The sequence below is a fragment of the Mauremys reevesii genome, linkage group 5 (genome assembly GCF_016161935.1).
Source record: "Mauremys reevesii isolate NIE-2019 linkage group 5, ASM1616193v1, whole genome shotgun sequence".
In the NCBI taxonomy this organism is placed as follows: Eukaryota; Metazoa; Chordata; order Testudines; family Geoemydidae; genus Mauremys; species Mauremys reevesii.
This window is the reverse complement of record NC_052627.1, coordinates 25419333-25434635: the sequence shown is the minus strand read 5'-3', so window position 1 is coordinate 25434635 and position 15303 is coordinate 25419333. Positions and strand designations below refer to the sequence as shown.

General features: G+C 41.2%; 1 protein-coding gene across 16 annotated transcripts in view; it reads right to left on the bottom strand.

The window, feature by feature from the left end:
* PDLIM5 (PDZ and LIM domain 5) overlaps positions 1-15303 on the bottom strand; it is a 223567-nt gene that overhangs the window by 124324 nt on the left and 83940 nt on the right. For all 16 annotated transcript variants that reach the window (XM_039542141.1, XM_039542137.1, XM_039542138.1 and 13 more), the window contains exon 3: positions 9159-9310. In XM_039542141.1, the coding sequence (XP_039398075.1) occupies positions 9159-9310 (152 nt within the window). The remainder of the gene's footprint in view (positions 1-9158; positions 9311-15303) is intronic.

Sequence of the window (15303 nt, the reverse complement as noted above, 5' to 3'; positions counted from 1 at the left end):
AATTGTTGCCTGAAACCAGGTAGACGGGTCTCTTATTTTCCATAGGTAAGTATGTGCACAAGCACATTTTTTTTATAAACTTTAACACTAATTAAAACTAAAGAAAGAATTCCTATGTATGGAAAGGGAAGATGACTAGTAAACCAAAGTACCTCTCATCATAAGTTTCTTAAAAGATTACCCTTATGCAGTTCACGGGGAAAAAAATTCCTACACAGTAGTCTAAAACTCAAACCTGAGAGTAGATCATGGTTAAACCTCCTACAGTGAAATGCACATTGTTAATAGTTTCAATCTGTTCCATAGCTTGTTTTCCTTCATATGTTCTTTTATGTTGCTTATTAAATTTGCTCACCCTCCAGTATTACTCAGCTGTTAAGGGTTTTTCACACCATTCTATGGCACGGTAGCTTTTGAACACTGTAGAAACTTAAGGCTTCAGTTTCCCAAGGCATGGTTGTATTTAAAAAACAAAACAAAACCAGAGACTAGCAGAGAAGCAAAAGGGGGAAAAGGGCAGATTATCTCACGCAGCCTTAGACAAGTCACTTAGTCTCACTGGGCCTTGGTTCCCCAACTGTAAATTGGGGATACCACTTCCTCTCCCCCAGCCCTGGTCTTATTTAGATTGTAAATTTTTCAGAGCAAGAAATGTCTTATTGTCCCATTTTGCTAGGCAAATGCACAAACAACAACAACAAATAATTCAGAGTATTCACAAGGTCTTACTCAGCAGCAAAGGACCCTATCTGAAATGAGTTGGAACTGGAATTGGAATTGTTTCCTTATAGATCATGGTTCAAATGATTGGACTGGCCAGATGGAGAAGACCCGTTTTAGCTGTGATTGCTGGTGCCAAAGATGCTTTAACAATAGGCCTTTTTCTTAGGCGTGGCAGGATTAGGATAATGTTCTCTTGCTATGCCTTGGTTACAAAGAGAACCTGAAAATATCAAAGAAGAGAAGTCCACTAGGAAAAAGTCCCAGAACTGTCAGTTTCCAGTTTTATCGTGAGGCATGTGATACCTGGTGTTTTTCTTAAAACTCCAACTGCTGGAATTAGCGCTCTTGAGAATATCAGCTTTTTTTTTTTTTTTTTAAACAGAGAAGAAAATTCTAGTTTTGCTGGGTTGTGGGGGAAAAGGCTTGAAAACATGAAGCAAGTGCACAATAAAGGCTCAGAGACCAAATATAAAGATGCATTAAAAACAAAACAAAACCAAAAAAACCCACCCATGACTTTCTCAAGCCTTATTCATAATTTCTCACTACTTGAGACTGGCAACACTAGAGCCATATCTTCAAGGACAAATCCAGACTTATGCAACTATCAATCAGAGCTCGAGTCTCAGAAGCATCCACTCAGAACAAGGTTCCAGCCTCACCATGAGCAGCAGCACATAGTAAAAACTCAGTTGTGTCATTAAATGTTACTTTAATGGTTTAATTAACCCAAAAGTGTGGTAGGCACCTCACAGTACAGCTAGCGGACACCATGCCTGCCCTGAGGAGCCGACATTCTAAGTACAGACTTGACACAGTGGAGAATGGGTTAAAAGACAATCGGGATCAATAATAATTGGGCCTCATCAATGAGAACTGTGGATGCTCAGAATCTTTAAAATCAGACTGTCCTGGCATTCACTTTGTGTGAACCAGCGAAGAAGCTGCTAACAGGAGCTTACAGACAAACTGTGCTCAAACAAAGGCAAAACCACCACACAGCCTGATTTGCTTGCTTGTGGCTCTTCTAGTGAAACAAACAAAAAGCCATACAAAACTGAACTGATCTTGTTTGCTTGGATGACGAGTTGTTAAGCAGATTCTGGAAAAATCACACATACAAAACACACTGAGAGGGGGGACACCACTTCAAAATTCTGTATATTTTCTTGACTGGAAATTATTTTCAATAGGACTATTCAGATGCACAAGCGTTTATAAGATCAGGGACTCAGCGGGCAGGACTAATATAAAAGAAGTTTGTTTTTTTTACTAATGGTACCTTATTCTTTGTGTATGGAATCAGTTTCTCTCCCCAAAGAACCAGAACACACATCAAGATGACCATTCTAGGGAGTTAATGTGGGATTTTCATAAGCGCTCACTGGTGGACTAACTGTACTCCCACTGAAGCCAAAGGGAGTACTTTTGAAAACTCCATCCTTAAGCACTATTTTACAGTTAAAGGAAACTCATCCAAAAAGTCACTTCAGCATCTGATCAAGATAAAACTGTAAAAGAGCAGAGACTTTTTTGGTGTGCAGCATTGGTGGATACTTGTTACTTCAGAACACTAAACATTACTGGACCACAGAGTACTATATAATCTCTTCTCAATGCCTGTGTGCTTCTATTAATAGTAATGGAATAACAATTTTTCCAGTAATTTGACAGCTACAACCTGACGTAATGGTAAAATCCAAGTTCTTTACCCTTCTGATGTTTGAGAACTGTAAAAATGAAGAATTTTGCAGAAATATTCCCCCCCAAAACACATTTAAAATAGAAATTCTGACTAGCTATACACTTCAGTAGCTTACATAATTATTTACTCAAGCTGGAAATACATTAAAAAGCCAACATCTGTTTTCCATCAGTCTTCATGGGAACCAAGAAAGTACTTTGACTGAAAAATAAAATATCCGGGCGCAAAAGAGCTACAAAGTCTTTGAGAGGAGGGTGAAGAAAGGACACACCCCGTAAACGCATATTTTCAGAACTTACAAAAGGCATTTCACTTTAAAAAAATAAAGGATGTGAGAAACAGCACTGCAAGTTCTACAAAAGTCAGTTATTTAAGTCAATTACTGCATGAGGAATCAGCAAAAACAAAATTATATCTTCTAATGAAGAATGCTGGAAATATGCCCTTATGGGACATGTTAAAAAATATGTACCTGAAAATACTTTTAATATTAGAGACCTACTACTCTGAACATCTGGCAAGTATGAACTTGTACAGCTGCACTTAGGATGCCTCCAGGAAAGTATCCCTTTTTAACTGTGATACTTGTAATTCTGATTCCTTCCTGGATAGCAAACAATTACACATTTGACCAATATATGGTACTATTTTATTCTGAAAAATAAAGTAATTTATTTTCCCTATGGAGGCATACTCTTCTGCAAACATTTGAGTACAAATTGCCAATTAATTGAACTGGTTTTCCACAGAACATAATGAACACTAACCGGTCATTTAAAGAAAGCATTAAATAGTAAAATTGTTAAAAATTTATCTCAAGACTTGAAGAAAGTCCAAATGAGAGACACATTAATAACCTTTTCCTAAAGCCTCCTCCCACCACCACGAACCCCAGTCCCACTGACTTCAGAGTCCATGCTAGCAGATCCCAATGCAGGACAACACTACACTAAACTACACATTCTCTGGACATGAACTTGGTCTTCCTGTATGCACAGATAGTGTCTCACACATGGAGAGTGCTTCAGAATACACTCATTACATTAAATTTCATTATTTATGTGCATTACCAGTCTACAGTTCACTGGACAAAGACTTGATTTTTCATTTAAGTATGTCTAACCTTAGAAACATGCACCACACAATTGCAATGACAACTCAAAGTTTTGTTATGGTAGTCAAAGGGCAGCAGAAGTATTTCTGTAAACAGTAATAAACAAACAGTATTTTCTAAAAAGCATCAAGTTTCATAATTTACTAGAATATCTCCTTTGCCTGGCATCCCTTTCTGCATGTCATAAAGCCACCATGATTTCAACAGTGTTAAAAAGGAGCAATGAACCACCATCCATAAAATGCCCTTCCCTACCCATTGGGCAAGCCATCTCCCTTGCATCATTCAATTTCTCCTAACCTCTCTCCCTGCAGTCAACCCACACCAAAAAAAAAAAAAGAAATCTTGCCTATGAGGAATGAGGGTGTGGAAAAACGTTAACAGCACAAGTGAGTTAATATTGTAATATTCTAGTCTCTCCACACCCTCATCCCCGCTCTGTTTATAAGCCTTACCTCATTGTCTTATAAAATACAGACCTCAACCCTGCACTAAGAACCACACCCCTGCATCCAAGTAGAGCCCCAATTACTTCAATAGGACTTCACACAGGCTCAGGGAATCTATCAATTCTCCGTGCAGATTTGGAAATTTAAAATTACACTCAAGAGCAGGAACTGAGTCTGGGTTTCTCAGGAGTTGCCCAATATTTTGGCATTCAAATTAAAAACAGCAACACCTGGACCAAAGTAACTTTTAAAAATTGCCAGCCCCAAGGAAGACATTCCACTTTGTTGGGTGGATTACACAGACAGTAAGTTATCTCCTAATGAAATATTTAGAGGGTACAAACAGTTTAATCTTTGGAAGGTTTCCCAACTTCAATTATTTTAAAGATTTAGAAAGATTTTATCAACCTGCATCAGCAGACAACCCAGCTATTGTTAATCTCAGAATAAGCAAACTATGTAAAATTGTTTCACGATACAACCAGTAGAGTGAAATACAGGAACTAACAGACGTTTATAGATCATTGTACATCATTTAGAATAAAACTATATCAGGAGCCCATTGTCATTCAAATGTTCCCACTAAACATAAAAAGATACTTTGTAATTCAAGAATATTTCAGTCTTTATTCCCCACTCTTTCACCTTACTGACTTCTTTCAACTCAGAATACAGCATATGGGCATTACATTCAGAGCACACAGCCATCAGCTTGAGACATGATGTCCCATTCTCCGCACCTACAAAAATACCTTACCACTGATTCCTGTTAACCCTAAAGAAACCCTGTCCACAAAAACAAGTGTTCCCCCCCCCATCATTAGATTAAAAAAAGTGGTTTTGACCTTAACATTCCTCTGTAGTGTCTGAAGTCAAATATTGCAGCACTGTGCTAATCCAGAATACTAGGTCAAAGTGTCTATTTTTATGGCCCAAACTGAGTGAAGAGAAGAAACAACCCAATACATGATGCAAAGAGTATATTCATTTTTGTTTAAAAAATAACTGTCACCTTTAATAAGCTCAGGCCTTAGTAACATAGATAGGAAAATCTTTTTAAAAGGCCCACATACAACATGACCATAGCTTTTTAACTCCTGTGTAACCGTCATGCTAAAAAAATCTCCCTCATTGATCCAATCTTTGGGGAAAAAATATACCTATTAAGAGGCCCTTCTATTTTCATTTCAAGGGGTTCTCAAAGAATGAGGTCCTTTCAACTTGCCAGAACAGGTAGTTAATGCTGAACAGACATTAAGAATCATGCTCCAAAGTTTCACCTGAGAAATACAAGGGTTGGATAGTTTGAACTCAGCATTGAGAAACGTGGAGTTATTAATCAATTTTGTTCATGTTCTAATTAAGCAGGATTGTGCCATTTCAGTTTCTACATTGATAACACAGGGTAGCTCCCATGAGGAGATGGCTGCAGGGGCTGGGTTACTTCTTAGGTGTGCTGATATCTTTGAATTAAAAAAGGCAAATCTTCTGATAAGAGCTATTAAGAGACCAGCTGTTTGGTACTGGAAGACTCATCCACCCTATTTTTGAGAGTCTCGGAGAATTCCAACTAGTGACATTCTTTTTCACACAACGCAGCCAACCTGTGGAACTCCTTGCCAGCGGATGTTCTGAAGGCCAAGTCTATAACAGGGATCAAAAAAGAATTAGATAAATTTGTGGAGGATAGGTCCATCAATGGCTATTAGCCAGGATGGGCAGGGATGGTGTCCCTAACCTCTGTTTGCCAGAAGCTGTGAATGGGCGACAGGGGGTAAATCATTTGATGACTACCTGTTCTGTTCATTCCCTCTGGGGCACCTGGCATTGGCCACTGTCAGAAGACAGGAAGGCCAGATGGACTTTTGGTCTGACCCAGTTTGGCCGTTCTTATGAAATGCAAGCCAAAGCATTAGTGGCATAGGCAAGAAACCTTCCTGGTGCTAAATATAGTTTGATGCCAGTTAGTTCAGGGTTTCTCAAACAGCTGCTTGTGTAGGAAAAGCCCCTAGCGGGCCAGGCCAGTGTGTTTATCTGCCCCGTCCGCAGGTCTGGCCGACTGCGGCTCCCACCGGCCGCGGATTGCTGCTCTGGGCCAATGGGAGCTGCTGGAAGCGGCGCGGGCCAAGGGACTTACTGGCCGCCGCTTCAGCGGCCTCCATTGGCCCAGAGCCACAATCGGCCGGACCTGCGGACGGGGCAGGTAAACACACAGGCCCGGCCCACCAGGGGCTTTCCCTACACAAGCAGCAGCCCCTGTTTGAGAAACCCTGAGCTAGTTGAAGACAGGATGACCCTGAAAGTCAGAACAACGGTAGCTATAGTTTTGGGAATTCCCTTAGGCCTCCTTATCTTAGGAGTGGAGAGGCTAGCCTGAGCTTTAGCTTCCGGAAAGGCCACTGAAATTAGTGAAGCCAGGCTGATTATCAGTGATTGCAGGAATACCATAGACATTTAGGAATAGAGAAACATTTTGGGATATTTCGGTGCCACCAGTACCTGCCTCGGATCTATTCCTTGGATAGATCATTGATAGATGGCTTCTGAGAACTTCACTTCATAGTTCAGAGTAGTGCCTTCTTTTCCTCCGTTTACTTGCTGATATGATTTGAAACATCTTATTCCAGGCATGACAGAGTAGGAATAGGTTTCAGTGACTGACTAGCACAGGGGTGGGCAAACTATGGCCCATGGGCCAGATCTGGCCCCTCCGGGCTTTGGATTCGGCCCGCGGTACCCCCAGCACCATGTCCCTGCGGCCACCGGGGGAGGGAGGGAGGGCAGAGGGCTCTGTGCATTGCCCTTGCCTCCAGACACCGCCCCCGCAGCTCCCATTGGCCGGAAATGGGGAACAGCGGCCAATAGGAGCTTCAGGGGAGGTACCTGGAGGTGAAGCAAGGGCAGCGCACGCAGAGCCCCCCGCGGGGCCGCAGCGCTGCCCTGGTCCCGGTGCATGCCGCTGCCACCACGGAGGCCAAACCCCACCTGCACCTCACACCCCAACTCTCTGTCCTGAGCCCCCTCATACAGCTCACACCCCTCCTGAACCCCCTGCCGCACCCTGCACCTGAGCCCCCTCCTGCAGTCCTCACTCGTCCTGCACCCCCATCCTCAGCACCCTCCTGCACTCCGCATCCCTCCTGCATCCAACCTCCTTCCCTGAGCCCCCGCATATACCCCGCACCCCTCCTCTGCCCCAATCACTTGCCCTGGGCCCCTTCCTGCACACTGCACCTCCTCCCACACTCCTTCCCACACCCCAACCCTCTGCCCCGGCCCTACATACTATTTCCCCACTCAGATGTGGCCCTCAGACCAAAAAAGTTTGCCAACCCTTGGACTAGCAGATACACAAAACTATGGAAAAACAGGAGAGAAACCATTGCGGTGTCCTAAGCACCAGAATCTTGGACACAATACGACTGCTGCTTCTACCTGACCCATGATGCGTCAGAATGACCTAAGAGTTCAGGACTCCTAATGGAGACCGTCAAAGAAACAATATGTTGTAATAAAATCATAAAAATCCGGTGTGATATGACAATGCAAACATGCATATTTCAAACAGATATGTGCGCGCGCACCCACCCTTATTTTGCTACTCTTGCAAAATTTCTGGAAAGTGAACCAGACTCTGTTAGAGTCCTGAGCTTTCCCTCAAGAAAAACCTTCTCCTCCAACTTAAATTAAGTTTATAATACAAAAAAATACAAAACGGTGAGTATTAGTCCCCAGATCCACTTATATCGTTTCTGGTTATCTTTACTTTACCCCTTGTTCTTACTGTTTTCCCTGGCCATCAACTTCTCAAGCAAAACAGCTTCAGATCCCACATGAATAACATTGTTTTATCAGCTGTCACTTCTTCATAGCCTGCCCCGAGTACTTGTTTCAAAGAGCAAGACTGGACTATTTCCTTTAAAAAGGTTTTATCTTTTTAAAAGATTACATTACTTCACAGGATTAACAACCTTCCAACTACAGCTTGTTCAGAAAGCTTTATACTTGAATGCTCATTGGTATAGACTCACAATATAAACACAATATTGCAAACATCTGAGAAACCATCTGTTAACAGGCTGGCACGGTTTGCCTGAAACATCGTTTGCAGATGCTGATATAACTGGGAAATGTTCTGTTGACTCAAAGGCACGCTACACTTTTCTCCCCCCCAGCAAAGAATTTTATTGCTAATAGTTGTGGGTCCAATAGCGTTGGCTGCCCTCTAATGTTTTAACTACTGTTGCATCTAACCCCACTCACTGCAGGTCTTCTAGGAGAGACACTTGTCTCATTGTTGCTGCTAGCACCAGTGGAGTTTTAGGGGGAAAGCTATGCGTAAACAGAACTGCTGAAACAAGCAGCTTTTTCCCCCAGCCAGACATAAGGGAGGAAGGAGAGGCTCAAGAAAAAGAGAATCTAGAATGTGGGTTGAGCAGTCAGGAGGGAGGAGCTACAGGAGCAGGCAAGCCTGGGAAAACAAAAAGTTCAGCTCATATCCCATACAGTTAGATATTAACAAAACCAAAGCTCCAAGAAGGGGGAGAGTTTCAGCTTAACTCAGCGACAACTACAATAGAATGTCAGAGTTATGAACATCCCGGGAGTGGAGGTTGTTCGTAACTCTGAAATGTTTAGGTTGTGCTTTCAAAAGTTTACAGTTAAACACTGATTTAATACAGCTTTGAAACTTTACTATGTAGGAAAAAAAGACTGCTTTCAAGCATCTTAATTTAAATGAAACAAACACAGAAACAATTTGCTTACCTTGACTTTTTTTTCCCCCAAAACTTTCCCTTTATTTTTATTTTTTTAGTAGTTTACATTTAACACAGTATTGTACTGTACTGGGGTTTTCCTTTCTCTGGGGGAGGAGGGGAGGCAGGAAGAGGTATCTGCTGCTGATTATGTACTTCTAGTTCCGAATGAGGCGATCAGTTCGTAACTCTGGTGTTCATAACTGAGGTTCTATATGTCCAACTGCAGGTTAGGAAAGGCAGCCATCTGCTCACATTTGTATCTAACCATTTTCTAGATGCAATGAATACATCTAGGCCTACAATACCACTATCATTCAATCATAGCCAGCAAATGCATGCATTTAGCTAAATGATTTAGAGGTGTTCATTGTTAAAACAGCAGATATTAAAGGAAAAAAAAATCTTACCTTTGCAGATTCATGTTCAAGTTGCCTGTACAGGCCTTGATCTTGTTTTGTGCTTCCAGATGAGTCATCCCGTCTGTACTTGTCCCATCAATGGTGAGAACCACATCACCTATCCCCACCTGGGCTCTAGCTGCCTTGCCACCATCATTTAACTGCAATGTCACAAATGCAATGAGTAAGTAGCATTCTTTTAATATAAAGGACACACAAGGTTATATGCATATCTACCTATATTTCTTATTCATAAACATACATTACATAGCCGGTATAGGCACACCCCTCTTACATGAGAGCACCACCTCTCCATATAAGGTTATTTATTGTATAACTGAAATACCGTCTTTATGATCAAATAATTAAGGGGACTATTGTCATATTGTCACTGTCTGGCATACCTAGAGATATCTGTTTCACAGAGAAAGGAATTTAGGACTTGAAGGCCCCCAGTCTTAGAAGTCAGGGAGCGACTTCAGTTTCCAAGGGGAGTGAAAGTGGGGTACGCATCTGGGATTGAGAGAAGAGTTGCCCACCAAACAACCGCTATCAAGAAGTGGCCGATGTTCGAGAGTCCCCCTTTGTAGACCTTGGGTGATTTAAAAAGAGGTAGTATACTGTACACGGTGACAATTACGTGCATTTTAAAAAAAAAATGTGTTGACACTCCAGCCTCTGCCTTGTTCATAAAAACAATACACAGCTCTTTCAAAAAGGGAAATCCCTCAGGAATTTAAAATTTTAAATATATGTGGAAATTGTAATGTTTGACACCTGCAATGGGTCAAGAAAGCCAGTATTTTAAATACCAACATGTCTGGGGCTAGAAGTACTGCAATACCAACAGCATTAAAATATACACTGGAAGCATTTTTTATTTTTTTTAAATATTCACACAGTGTGTGCTGGTATCATGGTACCAAAACATTTTGGTAAGGGAGAAGCGCCAACTAATCAGATTTGGAATCAACTATCCCAAAAAATTGCAGGCTAGCACAACTATTTTTCCCCTCCAGTTCAAACTAAAAGGAAACACTGAGATTGGAAGACAGACTATTGAGTGGCAGTAGATGGGGGGAAGCAGACAAGGGATAAAGAAAACTCCCTTTTGATTTTGAAATTATTATATGCAGCTGAGTTGTACAGAAACAGAATTTTGCATCATTAGTCAAAAGGGGAGTTATAATTCATCAAGAAATTGCTGTGTAGACAAACCTTTTGCTCATACTCCTCCACTAACTGCACAGTATAGGAAGTACCCAAGTTATAATAAAATATTGGCTGAAGAGCTCATTATATGTGAAGCGAAGTATGAACACACCAGTTATACACTAATCAGGCAAAATTAAGCACAGCTTCCTGCCCATCCTAGCTAGCACTGACAAGCTCTAGATCCTCACCCAAAACCTACTGAAAAGCATTACTAACCCCCAGCCACAAACAGGTGGTGACAGAGAGGAGTCTTCCTTCCCCATATGTGCCCATTACAAATGATGCCTCTTTGCAGGGAGAGGGAGATTGAGACACACCTATGAATGTTTGGCCAGGTCTGATCTCATTAATAGCACTTTTCACGTGTACATTTTGAAATGCTATAGCTGTCGGTGTACAGCTCTCAGCCCTAAATACAGGGTCAAACCAGCACTACCTATTTTATAGGTACATTACAGAAGACTAATTATCAGCTAGACAACAGAGCTGATGGGCAAGAGAAACAGACAACAACTCAAACTGGAAGACCTTAGGAGGAAGGAAACCCTATCCCAAGCTGCGTCATGTTTTAAAAGGGTTGCTTTTCTGAGTGCAATTGCACCCACACCATGTGTTAATGCATGGAAGAAAGAGGATATGGAATTGAAAGAACAGATCAAGGTAGGTACAAAGCCAGCTAACTTCCATAAATCTCTCTCTGAATCCTTAGGTTATTAGTTTCAGTGCTGTATTTACAATACGGAGCATGTTTCCACCAAATCTGAATTGCAGCTGTAAAACCAAGTTATATTTCACATTACCTATTATGCTTAATAAGAAGCATACTGTTCACAAACTGCAGAAAGGATCTGAAACAGAAAAGTGAAAATGTCCCACCACTTAGACTTGCAACACCACATATAGCCCTGATAGCTCATTTAATCTAGGAGGGGGGGGAAGAGAAGAGAAGAGAGAGAGTGATTGTAATCCATCACCTGCTGAGGCCAATCATTGCTGACACCAGCCCCCCCCCCCAATCAGAAAATCTTTCTTTGGCCCCTAAACAGAGACTGACTTCATGGCTTGCAGTAAAGATCTAGTCTTTGCCAAACAGGGGTGTTCAGAGAACTTTCGAGTATGCACAACAAAATCATGCATCACATTTCAGATTTAGCCACTGTTTGATTCCTAAAAGACTAAAAACAAGTAATTAATAGGGAGGCCATTTTTAAAAAAAAATCCAACATAATGCCAATTTTCCCAGAAGTGATAATATTGCTCTAAAATGTGTTCTGAGTCCAAATTTAATAAAAACTAGTTATTGATTTGGGACCAACTTCAAAAGTAACATTATAGAAAATGTCTTCAACACAGTTTTTTTTTTTAAACAAATAAAAACATAACAAAAGTTAAATGTTTGTTTTGCATTCTTAAAGTTTATATAGTCTACGGGGTACCCTATTCATTTTGCAACATGCAATACACCAAATTTGCAAGAGAAGAGCCTCTTCTCATCTCTGTATTGTGTGTTTTAAAAAAATCATTTTCCTAGATATATACACTTTGTCTAGAAAGAATCATCTATCAGTGGCAGTGGATCAGATTTGCCCCAATGATTGTTACTGATTAATCAGTAAAAAAAAAGGTGTTAATAATTTATTGCCCACCATGTGATCAGAATCAGGCCAATGTCTCCTCCTTCAAATAGATAAAAATAGACAGGCATCATTCATGAAATAGCAAGTGAATTAGAGGCTGAAATATGTAATAGGAAGTTATTGAGAAGACAAAAAAGCAAAATAGAAAATAGAGATGGAAAATACCTGTTCTCATTTTCATCCTCCCTCTCCATGTGGGATTGTTCCCTATAGTATATTCTTGGATACTTTGCCCAGTCTAGTTTCAAACGACGTGTTTAATTAATTTTACTCCTTTTCCTAGGAAACTATTCCACAGTCTAACCTCCCTTCCCCCACCATACACGATATTCAGCCTAAAGTTTCCATTGCTCACACTTTCTACCATTACTCCTACTTGTAAGGGTAGGTCTACACTACAAATTTACATCAGCGCAACTGTGCCGCATCTGGTGAAGATGCCCTAAGCCTGGGGTAGGCAACCTACGGCACACGTGCCAAAGGCAGCCCGTAAGCTGATTTTCAGTGACACTCACACTGCCCGGGTTCTGGCCACCAGTCTGGGGGACTCTGCGTTTTAATTTTAAATGAAGCTTCTTAAACATTTTGAAAACCTTGCTTATTTTACAATACAATCGTTTAGTTATATAATATATAGACTTAGAGAGACCTTCTAAAAACATTAGAATGTATTACCGGCACATGAAACCTTAAATTAAAGTGAATAAATGAAGACTTGGCACAGCACTTCTGAAAGGCTGCCGACCCCTGACTACATCAATGGGAGAAGTTCTAACTGTAACTGTAGACAAGTCCACAAGCAGTGATTTCCCTACACCCCCCTGAATTTCCCCAACACCGCCCCCCCTCCAGTTTTGTGAACTAGTTACATGCCAATTTAGTGACTGTTTGGAAATTTGAATTGAAATGGAAACATTAATACACACTTTAAAAGCATATACAGTGTATGATAAAATGTGTATCTGAAAAAGTATAATAGATTTGAAAAGTATGAACATATACTAGCTTCCTTAAGCAGCTGTTTTTTATGACAAGGTCAGTGCATTCATTTCCGTGATGTTGGCCAACCTAATAATTTCAAATGATGATTTGTTAGCAAAATGAGCTCTCCCTGACAGCTAGTGATGAGCTGAGGCTCGCGGGGTGAAGGCTTCAGGACCAGACTGTATTTACATTCACACCTAATCTACCTAGGTATCCAGCAAACAGAGCTGTGTTGCCCAAGTGATAGATTTTGGCTGGGGTTGGGTTACAAATCACTTGAATGCAGGGGGGTGGGGGAGAATGAAATGTTTTTCTTATTGTATGAGTAAAGGGCAGTAGAACTGTACTTAGCCTGTGCTGATTGAGGGCATCGAGAGGGTGGGGACCAGCTCTGTCTTTAAACAGTGGAGAGGGACAGATTAGGCTCCATAGATAGTCTTTTGTTTTGTTAAGTGACCACTACAGCTGAAATCACTGATAATCAGGTCTAAGTGCTTAGTCCTGCTGTAGGGCCAGTGTTTCTGTGGAAAAGACGGCCCAGTCTGCACTGCACCTACTGATCCATGAGAGGACCTCCCTCTTATCCTATGATGGCTTACTTGTCAAAAGTCAGTTTAGTGCAGATCAGTGCAGATCAGCCTTGAGTTGTAAATCTCTGTACACCTACCAACAAACATTTTGCAGTTGTACCTTGCTTGTTTATTCTGTAGATGTAATAACCAGAAAAGAAACCAAATCACTCTCCTATAGCCGTGTCAGCTCTGCAGTGCTAGAACCAGCAGCAAAGTCTTATTTTTTTCCTCCTGAGCTAAGCAAATGTGACTATGAATGCCCCCAAGATGAGATTGGCACCACCTTCCTACTACGTTCCCCTTTCTGACCATTACCATATTTCAGTATCTGACACACCTAAGGATTTCAACTCACTTTACACTTGAATTTTAAACTAATATGTATTTATATCCAAGTATAATCAATTAGTATTAATCAAGCACCACTTGATGGGCCATCTGTAGGAGTGATGCATAAGGTGGTATAAGTTACACATCTCTAAGTGAATGCAAGGCATTTGAGCTAGTAGACACTATTCAAGCAGGGCCCAGAAGGCAGCACTAATGGAAGTGGGTGGGTCGGAGGGCATTTAACTTGTTCTTACACCCTCCTGTTAGTTGCTTTTCCTGCTACTCTCTTTTCTTAGCTTCTCAGAGTGTAAACCTCAGACTCCCTTTGACCTACTCACCAATGGGTACATCCTGAACTTCACCTCTGAATTTCTCCCAATAACTGTAACGGCCACTAGATTTCAGAACCTGTGTTTAATGGCTCATCTAAAAGAGAGGCACTATTGAGTCCCTATGCTATACAATACTAGAGCAACAGTCCAACAGCAAGTGACTTGGACAGCCACAAACTCAATCATTAGTACAAGTTCCTGCAGCACCTGGGTTTTCCTTGGCCAACCCTAGTCAAGCATTTGACCTGGATTCTGCTTTGTTTGAGAGCTCTAATGAGAACATAGCCTAAGTTTATGTGGCTGCTGGCAAACTAACAGGAATATTTTTTTTATACTCTTGTCCCACTGCTAAAGAAAGCACTCACTGTGCACTTCCAGGAGGGGGTAGGGATACACGAATAAATCATTTGACGGGCAATTGCCCAGTTTAAACTTCAAAGAACATGACAGGTTCAATGCAACACTTAAGGGAAACTAACCAACGTCTGCTGCCACCACACAGTCTACTCAAGCACATTTTAAACACAACCCACATTAAGTATATGATCTAATTAATACTGTGATGTTGCACTCAAACTATTTATGTGACCTCTCATAAGCACCTTCACTTTCACAAATAACTCACTGCTGGAAACTAACTTCTGAGGGAAGTCCACCCTTGCAAAGCTTAGCTTTTATTGTACTGTAAATCTATTTTCTTCATGTGCACCCAGGCAATTGGCAAACACACATGAAAACAGTGTTCTGAAATCCTTATTGCTGAAAGCTGACATAGCACAGCAAGGCATCTGCCGAATGACATTTACAGTACCTGCAAATGTCAGGCTCTTTTTCTCATTGGACTATGAGAAACAGGATTCACAGGGGCTCTTTAAAAATAAACACCCCCTAATATACCGCGCTCACGCAAATGTTGAGCTGTCAATGCCAAAAATAGCCATCTGGCATTTACGTAATGCATTTCATCCAGCTGGATCCCAAAGTGCTTTACCAACCCCACTGACCATAGGAATATCATATCCCTTTTGTTCACCAGTCACGTCCAGGCTCCTCTGGGCTGAGACACAGCAACATTAACACTGCA